The sequence below is a fragment of the Corapipo altera genome, unplaced genomic scaffold (assembly GCF_003945725.1).
Source record: "Corapipo altera isolate COAL_440 unplaced genomic scaffold, ASM394572v1 181b, whole genome shotgun sequence".
Lineage (NCBI taxonomy): Eukaryota > Metazoa > Chordata > Aves > Passeriformes > Pipridae > Corapipo > Corapipo altera.
Window position 1 is genome coordinate 1,100,902 of NW_020884963.1, and position 17,713 is coordinate 1,118,614.

The window sequence follows — 17,713 nt, forward strand, 5'->3', positions numbered from 1 at the left end:
AGCCCAATTTCCCAGCCAGACACCCAGGCTTAGTTTGATCCCACGGGGCAGTGTTTCTGTTTCCAGGGAGCCTTTGGCTGCTGGAGGATTTGTGTCCTGTCTGCTGGCACCAAACCCTGCCAGCCAATTTGGGCCTTCTTGTGTCCTGCTGGGCTGCTCTGCAGCTTTGCTAGGCCAGATCATCTCAGACTGCCCTCCCCCTGCAGGGAAGGGGTTTGTTTGCTGGTGTGTTTTGCCTTGTTGCTTCGGTTGTGGTTTTGGAAACCACGCTCAGTGGGAAGGTTCTTGGGAAAATGAGAGCATGGGATTGGCATTTCTGCGTGGGGCTTTAGAGCTGGGCTGAGCTGGGCCAGGACCTGTGGTCAAATCCTTCACACCTACAGTGGGAACACGACCAGATAGTTGGTGCTGGGTGACTGAAACCTCTGTGGTGCCTTCCAGTGCAGGGAGGTCTGTGCTCAAAGTAATTATTTTTGTTATTTTATGTCTTCTTCTCTTTGTTTTTTTGGGGTTATTTAACCATATACATAAGATGAACATATTTACACAAGGGAAAAATGCCTTACTTTCCAAGTTCCCTTTCTAAACAGTATTTTTGTAGGGCTAAGATATGTGTTAACTTAAAGAATGAAACTATTTCAAAAGAGTAAGAATATAATTATCTATAGTTATTGGACAAAAAGAAACTGAAGTCATACAATATAGGAGTTTAACTATGACCTTAACTGAAGTGTACAATTAAAAAACATCCCTTTTTGCTGATGCAGTTACACTGGTATAGAAGTACACATGGGTTTAATAACTCATCTCCATCCCAACCAGTAACAGCAACTGTATTTATATCAATAAAAACGAGTTGCTGAAATGACTGTTTCAAAACAACAGCAGCACATGCCTTGTTTGCTGCTGTATTTCCACACAGAATGTAAAAAACAAGTAAACCAGGCAGTTCTGCAGGGGCAGGGCTGTGTGAACCCCCAGCCCCTGTGTCTACACAGGCTTCCTAAGAGCTGAATTTTTGCTTTATACTGCTATAAATGAAGGTCCAAAGTCAAAGCCAGGCCCTGGATCCTGTAAACACCCTGCACTGTGCTTATGGACTGGGTTCCTTTCCCCTCTTCCCTGGAGAACATGGATTGCTGCCCAGGAAATCTAGTGGGCATCTCCCAGGTACCTCCACCAGCTCAAAGCAAAGCAGCATCAAAATATATCTTCCCAGCCTTGGTGTATAAAATGCAATGAAAATGTGAAGCAAACCAGGATTGATGCAGAGGTAAGGTCAGGGTGAGTGTGGTTAAATCATGGGGTTGTGATTCATGGTTTCCCAAAAAGCTTGTGCTGTGTCTGCCCATTGCTTTTGGAAATGGCACCTGGGGCCTCTGAGAGCCATAAGGTCACTGAACAGGGCAGGGCAGGGCCAGTCCAGCCATGCAACAAAACACTGTGCCCACACACTGTGTGGGCCTTGAAGTGTCCAACAGAATTCCATCTCAGCACTGCTGGCTCCAGAAGGGGCTCGTGGGCCGTTGAGGTGCTGCCTAAAGGTCACCTATTCCTGTGCAGTGGGGCAGAACTGCTGGACATTTTGGCTCTTTAGCATTTCCATAGGCTGAAACAATATCCAAAGGCCACTTCCCAATAAAAGGGGGTGTTGATCTAAAGGGAGGTGTGAGCAGCTCAATTCACAAGCAAGGCCAGGAATGAGGTGCCAAGGAGAGTGTGAGACAGAGAAGTGCTCTGGGACTGGGTCAGTGCACCAAGTCCTTGTTCCTCACAGGCTGGGACAGCAGATCCAAACTACATTTCGCCTCTACTGTGTTCCTGAAAAGGGAAAAATTGGCACAGCAGCTTTTGGAAGCTGTGAGAGAACTGATCCTCAGGTACCCCAAGAGGAGAAGTCTGATCTGTGCCAATCACCAAGACCAAACTGTGGTTAAGGGAAGAAAATGGTTACTGAGAAATGATGTTACACACTGTACCAGTGATGGGAGAGCAAATAAGCCTCAATAGATCATTTTAAAAATCTGAGTGTAGAACATGTGGGACTTTCTTTAAATCTGATTGTGAAAATAGGTTTTATGTAAGTTACAATCACAAAACATTCAGGGATCACTGATTCTCAGGGTGACATGGCAGCACTGCTTGGGCTTTCTCTGCAAAGTGCAGAGCTGCACAAGGCTCACTGGTGTTCAAGTCACTTGGAAGATGCTGTTAACAGGATTAAATGATCTGGCCTAAAGACTTGAACAAGCAGCTCCCTGGGAAGCTGGTAGGTGATCTGTGCCACATGGCTTGAGCTGCTGCTCATGACTTGGCTGTCTGAATTGTAATAAAAAATCACTGTAAGGGTCATTTCACCTGCTACTGTAAAGCCAGAGTGAGCAGCTGGTGGAAGCTCTAGGTCCTCAACAGCATCCTGCAAGTCCTGGTGGGTACCTAGGTTTGAAACCCTGGCTTGAACAGACACCAGACAGAGAGCTCAGGAGATTGGGAGGATGTTTAACCATCAACAGAGCCCCTGGTTCTCTAGAAAAAGAAACCTCAGCAACGCTTACCATGAATTCCTATCATGTGCTCAAGAATTAATACCCTCTCAGCTAAAATCTTCAGAGCCTCTCGGAGCTGTTGAACACCTTCCCCCTGCAAGAAAAGAAAACAAAACCAACACTGGAGGATGAGGCTTCTTGTTCCTAGTGTTGCTTCCAGAGCACCAAACTAGGCAGTGTGGATGTTTAAAAATGAAAAGATATGAAAGAGGACACGACCTACAAGGGTTGAGTAGGGATGCAAGAGAAATCCCTGTTTGAAGAACACCTTCTCAGTCATACCCCATGTTTGCAGAGCTCTGATCCAAAGCTGTGCCTTTCAATTTTGTTTCTTCTTCTGCCGTGGGCCAAACCCAGGGTGAATGTTCCTGTCAAACCTTTGGGCTGTGCAACTTGTGTTAACAACTCTGCTGAACCACCTGGAAAACAGGTTTATCTCTTGCCTGACATTTCCTTTGAACATCACTGAGTTACCTGGGCTTTCTCTTGGTTGTTACAGCAGGAAACTGAGACATGTGCCTGGCACCATCTTGTTGCTCCCTTATAAACTGGAAAAGTGCCATGTGAGCCCACCCTGATGGACTTCAGACCTCCTTCAAAGAGCTCCTGGCTGGGCCATGTGCTGCCTGGAACCTGCCCACATACTTCCACATACACTCAGGTTGTATTTCATTCCCTTTGTTTCCTTTGTTATGGGCTTGAAGGGACAGAGAGCTGTTGGGAAGTATTTTAGGGTGAGAGAGCAGAGATGTGAGAACTCCAGTGCTCTGTACATGCGGTTCGATCTCTTCTGGGAGAGAACAGATCATGTCCCTCAGCATGTGGGAGGGACACTGGGGGAGAATTCCCTATCTTGTAGCAGCTCCATGTGACAGAACAGCCAGTGGGGACTGAGGTGTTCAGAGAACATGGTGACAACATGGCCAAGGAAACCCCACAGACCAGGATTTCTGGCAGGTAATAAGACGTTCAAACCCAAGGTTCACGTCACCACTTGCTCTGCACTTTTAACTGGGGACACACCCCTTGCCCCCCCAAACCCACAGAAAGGGGATATGGTTGAAGGACATTAAGGAGACAAAAAGGAAAATAAACCAGTAGAAATACACACTTACATCAGCACCTTTGTCACCTTCCTCACCCTTCTTGCCTGGTTCACCCTAAAACAAACAAGAAACAGAAACTTGTTTACATGTGGCTGTGGACTCTGTCCAGGATCAGTTGGATCCCTTCCCACCAAAGGAGCAGAAAATAAACTGACTGGCACTTCATGCCAGTGGCCAAAGTGCTCTCCTGAGCTTTGCCCTGGAGCTTCCCAGAGGTCACCACCATTTCTAACAAGGATGAACTTGCCCAGGAGTGGCCAAGGGGCCCCTCTGCCATGGCCTGGGCCCCAACAAGGCCTTGTACATCTCATGGAGCTCTCATTGAGCAACACTTTGGGCTAAACCACAGATAAATTACTCTTTCCCCCAAACAGGCGTGTGTTCATCTTTGATTTAGAAGTCAAAAATCCTCCATTCTGCTTTCATTAATTAGTCACATCACTTTCTGCCTCTGAAGATGCTCATTAAGCTTTTCTTGAGCGAAGATCCCTCCGTGCTGTGAATATTAGTCCTGTGTCCCACCCAACCAGGACGTTCAAACACTTCCCAAAGAACAGATGACATGGAGAGATTAAACCACAAGCTAAACATAAAACAAGACTAACAAACCAGTGAATAAGACAGAGAGGAAATGCCCGGGCTCCTCAAGCTTGTTGGACGTTTCTGAGATACTTGCAAAGCAGGGGTGAGAATGAGAGGAAGGACTGAAGAAAAGGTTGTGTGAATTGTATGAAATGAGGTGTGGAACTTAGAAACCTCCCAGTGGCCCTAGGACCTCTCTGGATGCTGCCAGCCAAAAAAGCCCAACTCCACTAGCTCTTCACTGCCACTGCTTTGTTTGCACTAAACCATATGTGCAGACATCCCCTTTGTGCATCTGTTCAGGTACAGCCAAAAAAAATCATTTGTGGGGCCATCTCTTAATGTCATTAAAGGGTTTCCAGCTCAGCTTGGCAAGCCAAGGTGCAAGAGGGAATTGAGAGCAGCTGATGTACTTCGAGCTGTTTAACTGTGCCCACCTTTGGGCTCTGGTAGTGGCAGGAACCTCCTGGGCCTGGGAGAGCTTCTGTCTGCTCAGGTTTGGCCAGAGAAGACCTTCAGGCAAAGCAATCTCCTCTGTTGGTGTGATGCTTTCCTGACTGTGGCATTTTTACACCCAGGAGGATTATGTTTCATTTGCAGAGGAATTCATTAAGGTGAGGTTGTCTATTGAACAAATGTCTGAGCTGGGGACAGCTGACCTGAGTGTGTCTGAGAGCTGGCTGAACCAGCCACAGTGGCACTTATGGTGCCACCAACCCCACCTGAGCCTTGCACCCACCCACAAGTGCATCACTTACAGGAGATCCCTTAATGCCCCTCTCTCCAGGCAGACCTGCTTGCCCCTGTTGGAAATAAAGTCAGTGTCAATAGGACATACTTTGCCATTTGACAAGAACACAGCATCATTTTCACTAGTGGAATTAAGATGGCTTAATGAAAAACCTTACACTTGGGATAATATGGGAAACAAATTCCTCTCCCTTGACATTATCACTTTGAGACAGCAAAAGGGGGTTATAGTTTTCTGTCAAGGATCAGCTCCAAATCCCATCACGCTTTGGAGGGGTTGGGTTGGATGTGGAGCTGCTCAGCTCAGTGCCCTCCCTGTAAGACGATTAGCAGTTTTTTGAACTTTCCAGCAGTCAGTTACATTATACCAGGAAGGAATTTGGCTGCAGATTTGCTCCTTACAAAGACACCACATTCTTCTCTCTAGTAAAACTGATGGGCCTCTGCTGGCCCAGGCAGCACAGAGAGCCCAGGGCTCCCACCGAGCACTGCTTTAATCTGCTCCTGCTCCACACACACGTCCTGGCCTTAACCCCAACAGCTACTGATCAAAACACAGGTACAATATTTTGGATTTTGGTTGGTTTGTTTCTTTTTCCTGCTGTGCTAATTTTCAAATTGTTCTCAGTGGGGGTTTTTTTGTTCTTTTTTTTTTTTTTTTTTTTTTTTTTTTTTTTAAACAGAAGCAGTCTGAACTAGGTATGTGTCGGTTTGGGGCAGAATGAAATGTCATTGAACTGAGTATCCTTTTCTCCCCCTGTTTTCCTCCACAGTGCTGGTTTCCCACTCTGGGCAGAATCCCTGGTCAGGAGAGCAGTTACAGATTATTTAGTGAGAAAGCAGGAGCTTGGGAAGAAGAGGCAAAACATAAAAGAATCAATAGAAATCTATTAATGAAACAGCCACATATTTCCCCTGGCTCTTCTCCCCCCCCCCAGACATACACAGCAACAAACCCACCCTTTTTTCCCCTCAGAAAGTCCCCTATCTGGTGGCAGATTTTTGTAGTATTTGCCAGAAAGGGAGAGTTGCTGGTTTTGAGCCCATCAAACTGCTGCTTTGTATAAAAGCAGTGGGCCTGGGGCATCTCCCAAACATTCCCATGGAGGGCTGTGCTCCTATGGAGTGCTGGGCCAGCAGCAGGCAAAGGCCCCTATGGACAGGGAGAGCTCTGGGAAGAAGGTCCACTCTGTTAGGTGCTAAAGGGAAATACTTGGATTCTGCCCTGGAATGAGTAAGACTTGTGAAAAAGCACAGACAAGAGGAAAAAATCACAGAGAGAAGCACAACAACACACTGAAAATACATAAACAGGCTGTGCTCCATGTCCAGGAGGGACAGAAAGGATGTTATCAGCTTAAAGGGGATCAAAGGATATTTAGGCTGGATGTTGGAAATATCTTTTATCCCAGGCCCTCAGTAGCTGCTCCTCTGCCTGGAACTGATGTGGTGCAGCCCTCCCTGGCACTGTGGAGGATGAGCAGAGGCTGATTGTGAGCAGCACACGTGGAAGTGCCATCCAGGGGATGTGCTCTGACTGCTTCAGGTCTCTTCCACATCTATTCTCTCCGAGATTAAGCAGGAGGAATGTATAATAACATTTTCTCAACTCTCAATAGATATTGTAAACCCTCCTCTGCTTTTCTTTGCAGCTGCACAACTCCTCTGCTCCAGCCCTAATTTGTATCCACCAAACCCAAAATTGCAGCATGTAAGTTGTCAAAACCAGCATTCAAAGCCACACTCACACAAGACAAAAAAGCACACAGAGCATCCTACAGAAATTCTGACACAAAAAGCTGTTCAGTTTCCCTTTCCATGCTAACAGAGGACAGGCAGGAAATACAATTTATTTTTTCTATTTATCAACACAGTTTGATATTTGAAAAATCTCTTTTGTCCTAAACCTAGAGGGAGAGTTACAATTCTGAATTCCTAACAAGGAGGGAACAAAACCAAAGCCTAAAGGATTTGTCTGCCCTGAATGGACACAGTGCAAGAAGCTTTTGTTACAAAATAAGCAGAGTCTCAATAATATGGCAAACCCAAACTAAAGCAAAATGTTAAATGAATCATTGAGAAAGAGCTGCTAACAGTTTCCTGTATGGAAACATGACACTTTGCCATATTCCATGCCCTTTAATTTTATTTTTTTTAACTCAAAATTAATACTGAGCTGTAATTGGTAACCTGTGCTACAGTCTCACCAGTTAAGGTTTTGCTCCTATCAGAACCTTAAATTCTAGCCCCAGAATTACATCAGTCTGCAATCTATTAGTAAAGCCAAGACCTGCCCAAATGGGCTGATCTGCACAAGGAAACTGTTATGAGAAACATTACTACCAACAATCACTTCAAATGGTCTCTGTCTTTCAGGGAACTGCAATTGATTTCTTACACAAGAACAGGACCAAGCAGCCCAAACTAAAATAAAACAGAGCTTTTAACAGTCCTATGAGCTCCACCCTTGGAATCTGCTGCCCCTTGACGGGAAGGGCCTCAGGAGGGGTGAAACCCGGCCTTGGACCTGCTCCCCTTGCACCCATCGGGACAGAGGAACATCACTGGTCTGTTGCTGGTTATTCCCATGGATTTGGGAAGTCATCCAATTTGCATTTGTCTGTCTTAGCTCTTTCAGGCATCCCTCTGTCTGTTGGACTGGAAGAGTGAGCAGAAATGGAGATGCTGCCATATGAGGGACTCATGTCACCTACAGCCACCACACCTCCATCTGTGGGACAGTAAAAGTGGCACTTGGAAGAAAAGCCAACTTTGTTTCCTGCAGCTGTGGCACGAGGCTGTGTCAGTGCAGCCACACTGCAGACATCCATCATTTTAGAGGTACCAACCACATTTTTTCTCCTTGTCTGTCTTCCCTCCTTTGACTCTGCCCCACACTGGGGTCTTAGTGAGTCTCCACAGTCCCTCTGTGCCCACTTCTACATTTTGCAGACCTAATTGCCCAAATGCCACTTTGCAACCCTTCCCAGTGCTTGAATGCTGGACTGGCAATCTGATACATTTATATCCTTGTTAGATATTTCTCTGGTATTTCCTAAGCTTCACAAGTTTGGAAATAACATTCAAACAGCCCTTTTTTTTTTCTGTGTTTAGTTATAAGCACTTGACAGCCCATCAAGGACTGAGGTATAACACATAAACATATTAAGAACATCATTGTAATAATCCAAATATGTTAAGGACATCATTTGACCTGGGAAATGACTTTGATTGAGGAAAAGTCTGATGAGTTTTTAAAGCCTTTAGTACCACAGAAGGGATAGTTCAGTCAGGCCACTCAAAACACTTCACAGTAATGAGCTTTGGTTGGCAGAAGAAAGTTGGTTTCCACAGGCCCTTACACACTGTGTATTTGCTACCTGAGTCTGTTTAGAGAACACCTGAATTTGCAAGCAATTTGACTCTTTATCTGTGCAGTAAACCCTTGTTTTGGTTCTTGCAGAAGACCTAGAAAATCTCCATTTAAAACTGTTTGTGGCTGTAGCCCCAGCAGATTTTAAAGACCTGTGCTGTCTGTGATTGCTGAGGCACCACCCCAGGTGTTGCTGGGAACCTCTCTGTGTATGTAAAACCTTACTCTCTCTCCTCGGTCTCCTTTGGATCCCTTAGGCCCAGGTTGTCCTGGAGATCCTGGTAAGCCCTAGAAGAGATGCAGAACAAGAAGGAATTAATTTCCACTGTGCATCCTTTGTGTAGGTGTAGTGAATACATTTCCCAGGCATCCCCAGCTCCTGAAAACCTCATACACCCATTAAGCACTTGGGCTGGATTCTCTTTTACCCTCCAGCAAATACAGTGGGAGCTCTGTTCACAGACATCCCGAGCCCTGCAGTTTCTGCAGATCCCTCTATTTGGGTCTTTTAATGCATTGCAGGCCCCTGATGTAACATTTTTAAGGGGTCAGTATGACAGGACAGTTCTTGTTCTCAGTTACCAAGAAGAAATTAATACACAGGTAGCATGGTTAGCTTAAAAATCCCCTCTGCTTTCCTCCACTTCTTAATTGCCTCAGTGGGTGGCAGGAGCAAGCACACATACCTGAAAATTAATTGGATTTTGCAGTGGAAATTATTTTGAAGCTATTCACTCACCCTAATAAACAATTTTCAAATTAAGCCCAATCTCTACTAATAATTTTACTCCCTGGGTTGAATAAATCTATAAAGCAGTCACCAGCAGCTAAAAAGGGCATAGTCTCCAGATTTCTACTAATTGAACTGCTATGCAGAAATCGATCCAAATCCTTCACTTATCCACCCAGTGAAGCCACAGTTATAACCAGAGAGGGAGAGGCCAATATTGTTTGTTTATATTCAGCATGTCAGCTCCCCATAACCATGTGCATGATCTTTTTTTCCACCTTGAGTGACTTCCACATTGTCTTGGAGTGTGTAGAGATGAGCCTGGAGCTCCTCTCCTGGTGATTTAAGCCAGCCTGGTTATCAACAGGCCCCCAAACCCTCACATCAGAATCCAGAGAAATGGGCTTTCTAGGATTGCTGTGAGGAGCTCAATGTCTGGTTAAGTGGCCCAAAGAGGTTGGACACACATGATTTTAGGGACTAAAGGAGGAGCACTCTCCCAGTTCCAGCTGGGAGCCAGCAATGCTCACCATTAACATGTTGCTCTTTGCCTGCTGCCAGCAGCAGCTCAGCTTAGCTACAGCTCCTCTGGGCCCACCAAAGATTCAGAGACTCAGGCCTGGTTTAGGAGGCTAATTAGGGCTGCCAAATGAGGTAGGGCACAAACCACCTTGGCCCCATGTCAAACATGCAGCATGAACAAAGCTCAAGTGTCCACAGAGATCCTTTGCTCTTGACAGCTCTCAACAGTGACTTTCAGCCTTTCAGTGTCTGGTTAGACAGGGATGCTCAAGAACTTCCACATTGTGAAAAATAAAAGATTTACAGTGTGTGCTGCATGTCAAAAAGCCAGACTCTACTTCAGAATGTACTTATGAATTGTGAATTACCTTATATTTAATCACGTTAAACTGCCTGTCATTTTGCTGCCAAATCTCCCACTGTGTTCACATCTATCTGGAGTTTCTCATTGTTCTCCAGAGCATTCCCTAATTGAAATGATTCTGCTACACTGGCAAACTTTCACTAACCTGTTGTCCAGTGCTTCCTTAAAGTGGTTAATAAATTACGTGGGGAAAACCTCTCCTCTCGATTTTCAACTCCAAACCTCCTCTTGTCAGGATCTAAGTTACATCCCCCTGCTAAGTTACTTAACCTTTCTCTGTGCTCTTCAGTCATGTTAGATTCCCTTGAAATATTTGATGTTACTGGTTTACCTCCACATTAAGCAACACTTTTCCCAAAACTGAGTCCCTTTGTGTCAGCCAACCGCAATCTGGAGTAGTTTGGCAGTTCACTATTCATCATGACTTCACTTCTTTCCATTTAACCAGCTTTTTCCATCTATGTGAGTACTTTGCCTTTCTTCTATCATAAATTCTTTTGAGTGAGTTTATCACACTCCATTATTATCTTTCCCCTCCACAATGTTTGTATCAATAAATAATCAAACTGATGGGAATTTGTGATATTTTTCTTGAATAGAAAGTGCTATGTCTGAAAAAACAGGCTTAACACATTCACTCTGGTGAATTGGTGAATTTCCACTGATGCATTTTTGTTCTTTTCTGTGTTCCATGGGAAATGCAGTATTTTTCTATCACTGTGTCAGTGAAGCCCATGTCAGATCCTTTGCATCAACTCAGGCCACATGAAATGTTTTGACACAGCAACAGCAAGATGTGTTGTTATGATTAAGGGAAAATCTGGAAAGCACAACTGTTTCAACCTCTCAGCACAATCCAGGATGAGAAAAAGGTATTAAATCACAGAATTTCATGGGGAACAAACCAGCAGATCTAAGTCTTCTAACTCCTCTCCCTCTCTGTGCAGTGAGATGATGTTTCACCCCTAACCCCCGACTCCATCCCTCACCCCAAAGCACTAAAGCACCTTACTTGTGATCCAGGGGCTCCAATAGGTCCTGGGGGCCCTTTAGGTCCTGATGCACCTGGTGGCCCTGGTGGGAATTGTAAGTAGAGACAATTTTAAGGAGACTTAGAAGGAAGAACCCTAAATTCCAAATGCATGCACTTCCTTTCATGTTCTGCTGTGGGTGAGAGCCTTTCCTTGATCCCACAACTGCACCACGAGCCCTTCGTTCCACACTGGATTGCTGGATACCAAATCCTGACATAATACATCCCTATGCCCTAGGGAAGATGTTAGAGCTCTGGGAGGAAAAAAAAAGGGTGAAAATAGGCAGGAAGGATGTCAGTAACATCCTGCATTTCCATTGCTCAAAATGCAACCTTTGAGAAAACTTAAACTAGACCCGTGAAACAGCAATATCAGAGCAAGGTGCTGCAGGTACTGCTCCTGAAACAGCCTTGTGGGTGGCAGGGAAGCCACAAGTCTGATACAACTGGTCTCTGGTGTGTCAGAAAGATGATGCTGAACGTGAAGGAGATGGAATTTGGCCATAGCCAGGAGAGAGGCTGACTGGGGCAAAACAAAGCTCTTTGGTTCTTCCCTCACTCCAGTGGCAGTAAATTAAAGTCTGTGCCACAGAAGAGCTGCTTCCAGGATGAGTTAAACACTGTCTAAACAGGTCAACTTATTTTACACAGTCACTTAACAGATTCATTCCTTTTGAAAAAATAATTATATCTCAACAGTAGCTGTTCAATTATACCTGCAAGTGGGAGACAGGATATTTGCTTAGTCTGAACTTAGCAAGACTTCTCTCTGCTTTAGTTGTCAAAACCCTTGAGATGAAACAATGTGGACATTATACACCAAGTACAGCTGAATCAGCCTCAATCATTAATGCACCATACAAATGCTTAAGTCAAAGAATAAAGGAATTGAAGGGTAAATGAAAGGCCCTCATAATGAAAGGAAAAGCCTTTTCTGCAACTAATGGGAGTTCACTCCTAAATATGCATCATACAGGGAAGTGCTGATGTGTGCAGGAATATTATCATTTAAGCCACCCATCAGCACAGAGAGAGAGAAGACTTGCCACTGAATTTTCATCCCAGATTCTGATTTCAGTTATATTGGTGAAAGTTTGGAATAGCTCAAAGCAGCTCCAAAGTCTTCATAAACATCACAGAGCAGCTGGCCAGACCTTGTTTGGTGGAGCTCCACAGAGACAGGACAGGATTGCAGCAGTGGTGAGAACAACTCTGCTCTCACAAAGGAATTCCCTGGACAACCCATTCTTAAGGACAGTCTTTTAACCAGCCCCTTCTCGAGGCGTGTGCTGCTGAAGGTAAAACCATCTGCCACTATCAAGACATAAGAAGCCTGGTTAGTTCTTTCCACTCCTGGATCCACTACTGCCCTTCCACTGAGGACCACCTGCCTTCCCTGCAGGCATCTCACTCTCCATCAGAAACTCCCTTGCTTCTCTCCCCCCGCATCCCAGCCCCGTGTGTTACCTGGTGGCCCCACAGGCCCTGGGGCTCCCCGTGGCCCGGGCAGCCCAGCCATGATGGTGTCGATGACGGTGGAGGCCAGCTGGGCTTCTCCATCTGTGGAAGGAGCAGAGTCAGTGTCCAGCAAACAGGACTTCTCTCCAAAATCCTCTGGCGCCCGTTGCTGGCCAAGGGCAGGCAGTGCTGTACGATACTAAATTTGGGCTCTTGGAGCACTTGCCCTTTGCTCTCTAAGGGCTGTGTCCCCTCATCCTGCAGAGCTGCTCATCTCACCTCTGAGAACCACGGGAAAGTTGTCCTTTCTATCAAAAACTTGGTGTCCCTGCACACCTGTATAATCCTACCCTTGAATAACTGACCCAACTGGCTTCTGACTACCTGAGGAATCAAGGATGGATCTGGATGTCCCTCCTGCCTGGCATCAGTGACCTGCTGAGCCAGCCTGGCACATCCCCCCAGCCCAGCTCACCTGGGGGAGGTGGTGGGGGGAGATGCCATGTCTAAGGATGCAGAAAAACCCAGGGAGAGGGTGTGCTCTGCCCCCTCCACGTGCTCAGCAAACTTTCCTCCCATTAAGGATTATTTTAGGTGTTCATCTGGCCAGCTTGGGCAGTCACTGCTGGGAAATGAAGGGAAATGGGAGTGGAGCAGAGAAGGGAAAGCCAGCAGCAGGAATTGAAAAAGCTTTGTGTTTTTACAGATCTTTCTCAGTCCTCTCCTGTTAGGAATAAAAATCAGCAGCCTGTAAATGTCCCCTCTTCCCTCAGCCTTGAGCCAATTGGGTCACCATGTCAGTTGGCAGCTGAATAGAAAAAACCCAACTATATGTAAAAAGCAACCCTTAGTATTTATTACAATTCCAAACCATATTTAACAACCCTATTCCCTATAGACCTGTGCTGTGGCATCCCAGTAACCTGTGGGGGTACCTGTATGGCAGCATCTTTTATCTGAGCACCCCACAACACTACTGGACAGTTGTGGAAACTCAAGGGCAAAAATTCCATGGACAACCAAGGCAACATGATCATAAAACAAGGAAGGGAACCCCCATGTCCTGGTGCTGCTGAGACTTGCAATCCCCTGTCCTGACCTGTGCTGTAGGACCAACAACATATTTCCTGTTGCATTTAACCTGGATGAAGATACTGCCTCCTGGCCACTGGGACAGTAAACCCTCTGAAAAGCCCACATTTTCCACAGCTGGAGACCACCAGGCAGAAATAATGTCCATCTCCTCCTGCCCATGACCTCAAACTTAGTCATGTTTCCTTCCACCCATCCCTTTAACTCATTACAGTAAAATTCAGGGGAATCCTCTGCAGCAAAAGGCTGAAAATGTCTCACTGCAAATGTCAAATGACACCAGGAAGATCAGGAGGGTGTTTGCTTACTCTGCAGAGTTCAGCCCAAAGGTCAGAAGGTGAACTCTCCAGAAATTTTAGCAGACACATTATGAAGCCTTTTCAGCTTCTGGAGCGTTGGCAAGGACAGAGGGGCCTTTCCAGCTGGTTGTTTGAAAGTAGTTCCTAGGGAAAACTGTCAAATGGCTTTAACTGCCAAGGATGACAGGATATCTCTGCAATGCCTCCCTGGCAGCAGAGCAGCACAAGATCCAACCCAGATCCCTCTGAGAACCAAATTTCGTGCCTAAAGCCTGAATACAAACAGGTATTTATTTGAGTATTGTTTCTAAACCCATTCATCTTCCCCTCCTCACAGCCCTGAAACAAAACAACTGAGACTGTTTTCATGTTCAGAAGGAAAGGTACCCCAGTGAAGTGTGTAATCCAATTAATTTGAGTTTTATTTGACCATGTCAAAATCCATCACAGCCTGGGAGTAAGATGAAATTGGGAAATGAGCATCAAACAGCAGTGAAGGCATTAACAGTTGCAGAGCCTTTTGTTTTTAAAGTACATGTGGTCAACAAAATCAAAGGCACATCCACTGAGAGGGGCAGAGGATGGCCTGCAAACAACCAGGGTTTAATTACTGCTGGAGGTAAGCCAGGGATAAGGATTTGGGTTACAAAACATTCCAGCTAAATGGTACATTATTATGATGACAGAGTTACTCCCATAAATCCACCCATCCTGACATTTGACTCAACGTTATTTATGAAAGGTGATTCCATAATTGTGACACAGAAGAGAGCTCTGATCAACAGCCCTCGAGCTCAGCAGCTCCTGCTTTGGCCTCATGGCATGATCCTTCCTCAGCTGCCTGGCCAGGCAGAACTCACCCAGATCCAGGTTTTCTTCCAGGATCAGCTCTGATTGAAACATACTGTCAATGAAATGGGATCCAAGTATGTTAAAACACAACCCTCACATTTTTTTAAGGGACTTTCTCCATATTCTTGTAAAGCAGCAGGAAGAACTTGTACCTCCTTATAATATCCCTTCTCCTTATAAACAGAGGGACATTCTGGGGCTCTCTGCAGCTGGAGGCCATCCGGGCAGCCACAAAATAGCATCAAATGGCAGCAACAATATTTCCTTCTCAGCCACATCTCCTGCACTGACCCAGGCCCTGCTGGGCTCCAGAGCTGGATGTTTCCATGCTTCTGGATACACCAAAGCAGAAAGCAGTTGATTGTCTGCCTTGTTTGAGAAGACCTTGATATACAATTTGCCCCAGGAGCTTTCCAGCTCCTGGCCAAGCCAAGAGGAAGAGTGCAACCAGTCTGACCTGGTCAGGTAGGAGCATCTACATTCCCTGGAAGAGGGCACAGCCATCCTGCAAATGGGAAACCTGAACCAGCCCAGGAATGCCCTGAAGGACACAGGGAAACCTGCCCAACCAGGGGCACAGGCTTTGAGAGCAGCTGGTTTTCTCAATCACATGCTGTTCCCTTCCTCCTCTCCTTCCCCTCTACTTCCTCTGCTCTGTTCTCCTTCCTCAGGAAGGGCTTTCCATGGCAGCAGGCACTGGGATGTCACTTCATAAATCCCATAAATTCATTAACCATGCCCTATGCTGGGCACACAGACAGCCCACTGGGCCTCAGTTTCCCCTTGCTGTCCCCTCAGGCACTGGCACAGGCTGCCCAGGGAAGTGGTGGAGTCCCTGCAAGTGTTTAAACACATGTGGATGTGGCACTTGAGGACATGGTTTAGGGGTGAACATGGTGCTGGTGCTGAGTTAACGGCTGGATTTGACCTCAGAGGTCTTTTCCAACTGTGGTGATTTTATGAAAAAAGGTTAATTTTATCTCACCTGTCTTTTGCAAACTGAAATCATTGAGATGTAAGAAAACACAGCCTTCAACAGAGTGAAAGTTGCATTCTTTTCTCCTCCTTTTCCCTAAAAACTCTCAGTGTTAGCACAAGAAATAGGCCTGAGCTGACTTTAGATCAGGTACCTGATCACTCATTTTTAAGTGGCAGAGAAAGGGAGTGATCCCAGCAGTAGCAGCCCCAGCAGGGGTACAGCAGTTCAGCTTCTGGCCTAGGTCTAAGGTTTCTGACTAAGGGATAAATTCCCCCATTATAGGCTTGATTTGTTGAGACAGGATGGAAATGAAGTAATCCTGTCTTAATTTTTTTCTGCTACCTGATCTGGAGGGAAACAACTGGGACCAATTTTTTTTACCACAGCACAGCAAAACTGCAAGAAAATATTTGTCTCCCCATTTTTGGCTTCTGCCTGCTGATAAATATTGCCAGCAGGAACTTGTGATTAATAAAGGCACAGGCATTAACCATGTCCAGGCAGAACCAAACGCTGTGCTACTAAAAATAACCTGATACAACTCACATCTCCATGGGTGCACAGGCCCATTACCAGGAATATGCTTCCCTCTGCTGTCAGCAGCTGGAATCTTGTGTTTATAGTTTTCAGATGTGCTCCATTCAAAACCAGTAAATACATTTTTTTTTTAATCTACTCAGAATTTACAAGGCTAAGCTATATTGCTTAAAGAGGATCAGCTTCCCAGCAACCTGTGGTGAGCAGAGTCAGCCAATACATGGGCAAAATGGTAAGTTTGGTAAGAAAATGGGCTTGGTAGTGCTGTAACATTATCATGACCCCATAGATACTTGTAGTTAGGTTTGTATTAAGAAAAATTCTCATAAATTTTTGGGCTACTCCTTGTGGAAACCAAGAAATCCACAAGGTATGGAGGAGGGATGCCCAGGGATGTAAATGTAACACTCACCATTTACTCATTTCCTCAAGTCCATGTGGGAGCCTGTTGCTGCCCAATGCTGGCAGAGCTAACACAGATCATTAACCACTTATTTATCCTCTTCCCACTCTGGGGCACATCAGCTGGAGAGGCCGTGTAATCAATGGCTTTATACATTTTTTCATTTACTTACTACTTTGCAAGAAGGAGTTTAATTTAAAGGGTGATTGGAGGGAGGATCCTTAAGGATCACTTGGAATAAAATGCAGATTGGCACCATTTGGTGTGATCCTGTGAGGAGTGAGGGGACTGTAATGCAAAACTTCCTTGTTCCACACTCATGAACGCAGCAGATCAATTTATATTTTCTCAAACTCTTAGTGTGGGACTGCAATTATTCATCCTGTCCATGTGCTCTAAGTGACTGCATATGAAATGGAGCTGTTAAAATTCTTCCCAAATTAAAAATACATCTGTTCACTTTCGGGAAAGGGAGTCTGGAGAGCAGAGTGGGTGGAAGGGAAAGGAGAGCTCTGGATAACTGTCAGACAAGGGGAGACTCACTAATCCTTAGCTGTAACTAAGACAACTGAGCTTTGAAGCTGGACACGAGCAGTAAAGCTGGGGAAGAGGCACAGCTGAAGTCTGGGGGAGTGGAGATGGGAGCTGGGGCTCCAGGAATTTACCAGCCAAGTGGAGACACAGCTGAGCTCTGCTTTATCTTTACTAGATGCCAGGTACACAGGACTGGACTGGAAGAATCAAGCCCAAATCCGAGAGTGCTCCAACCCAAATGCAGGGTTTGTCTTTCTTAGGAAGCCTTTTCTTGCCCTGCACAGCACAAATCAAATAAATACATTTCTTAAACCCCCTGACCCTCCAGTTACAGGGAAGGGACAAATCTGGGCTTTCCAGTGTGTGACTCTGTGTTTTGTGTGGATGAGGGATCATGTGGATGCACCAGAAACGCAGGTGGAAGACACAGCTGTGGGGGCAGGGGAACAGACACATTTAACAGATGTCCTTGTTCTGTTATATAATTCCAGAGTTACAAATTTTGGTCCTTACTGATTCCTGAGCAGCCCTGACACTCCCACACCACAACAGC

General features: G+C 45.6%; 1 protein-coding gene across 6 annotated transcripts in view; it reads right to left on the reverse strand.

Annotated features, from left to right (window-relative positions):
- The window catches only part of COL26A1 (collagen type XXVI alpha 1 chain), a 181,391-nt gene that overhangs the window by 5,534 nt on the left and 158,144 nt on the right, over window positions 1-17,713 (reverse strand). For all 6 annotated transcript variants that reach the window (XM_027664461.1, XM_027664462.1, XM_027664460.1 and 3 more), the window contains 6 exons: window positions 12,474-12,566; window positions 10,986-11,047; window positions 8,583-8,645; window positions 4,993-5,037; window positions 3,662-3,706; window positions 2,556-2,640 (listed from right to left, as the gene is read on the reverse strand). In XM_027664461.1, the coding sequence (XP_027520262.1) occupies window positions 2,556-2,640; window positions 3,662-3,706; window positions 4,993-5,037; window positions 8,583-8,645; window positions 10,986-11,047; window positions 12,474-12,566 (393 nt within the window). The remainder of the gene's footprint in view (window positions 1-2,555; window positions 2,641-3,661; window positions 3,707-4,992; window positions 5,038-8,582; window positions 8,646-10,985; window positions 11,048-12,473; window positions 12,567-17,713) is intronic.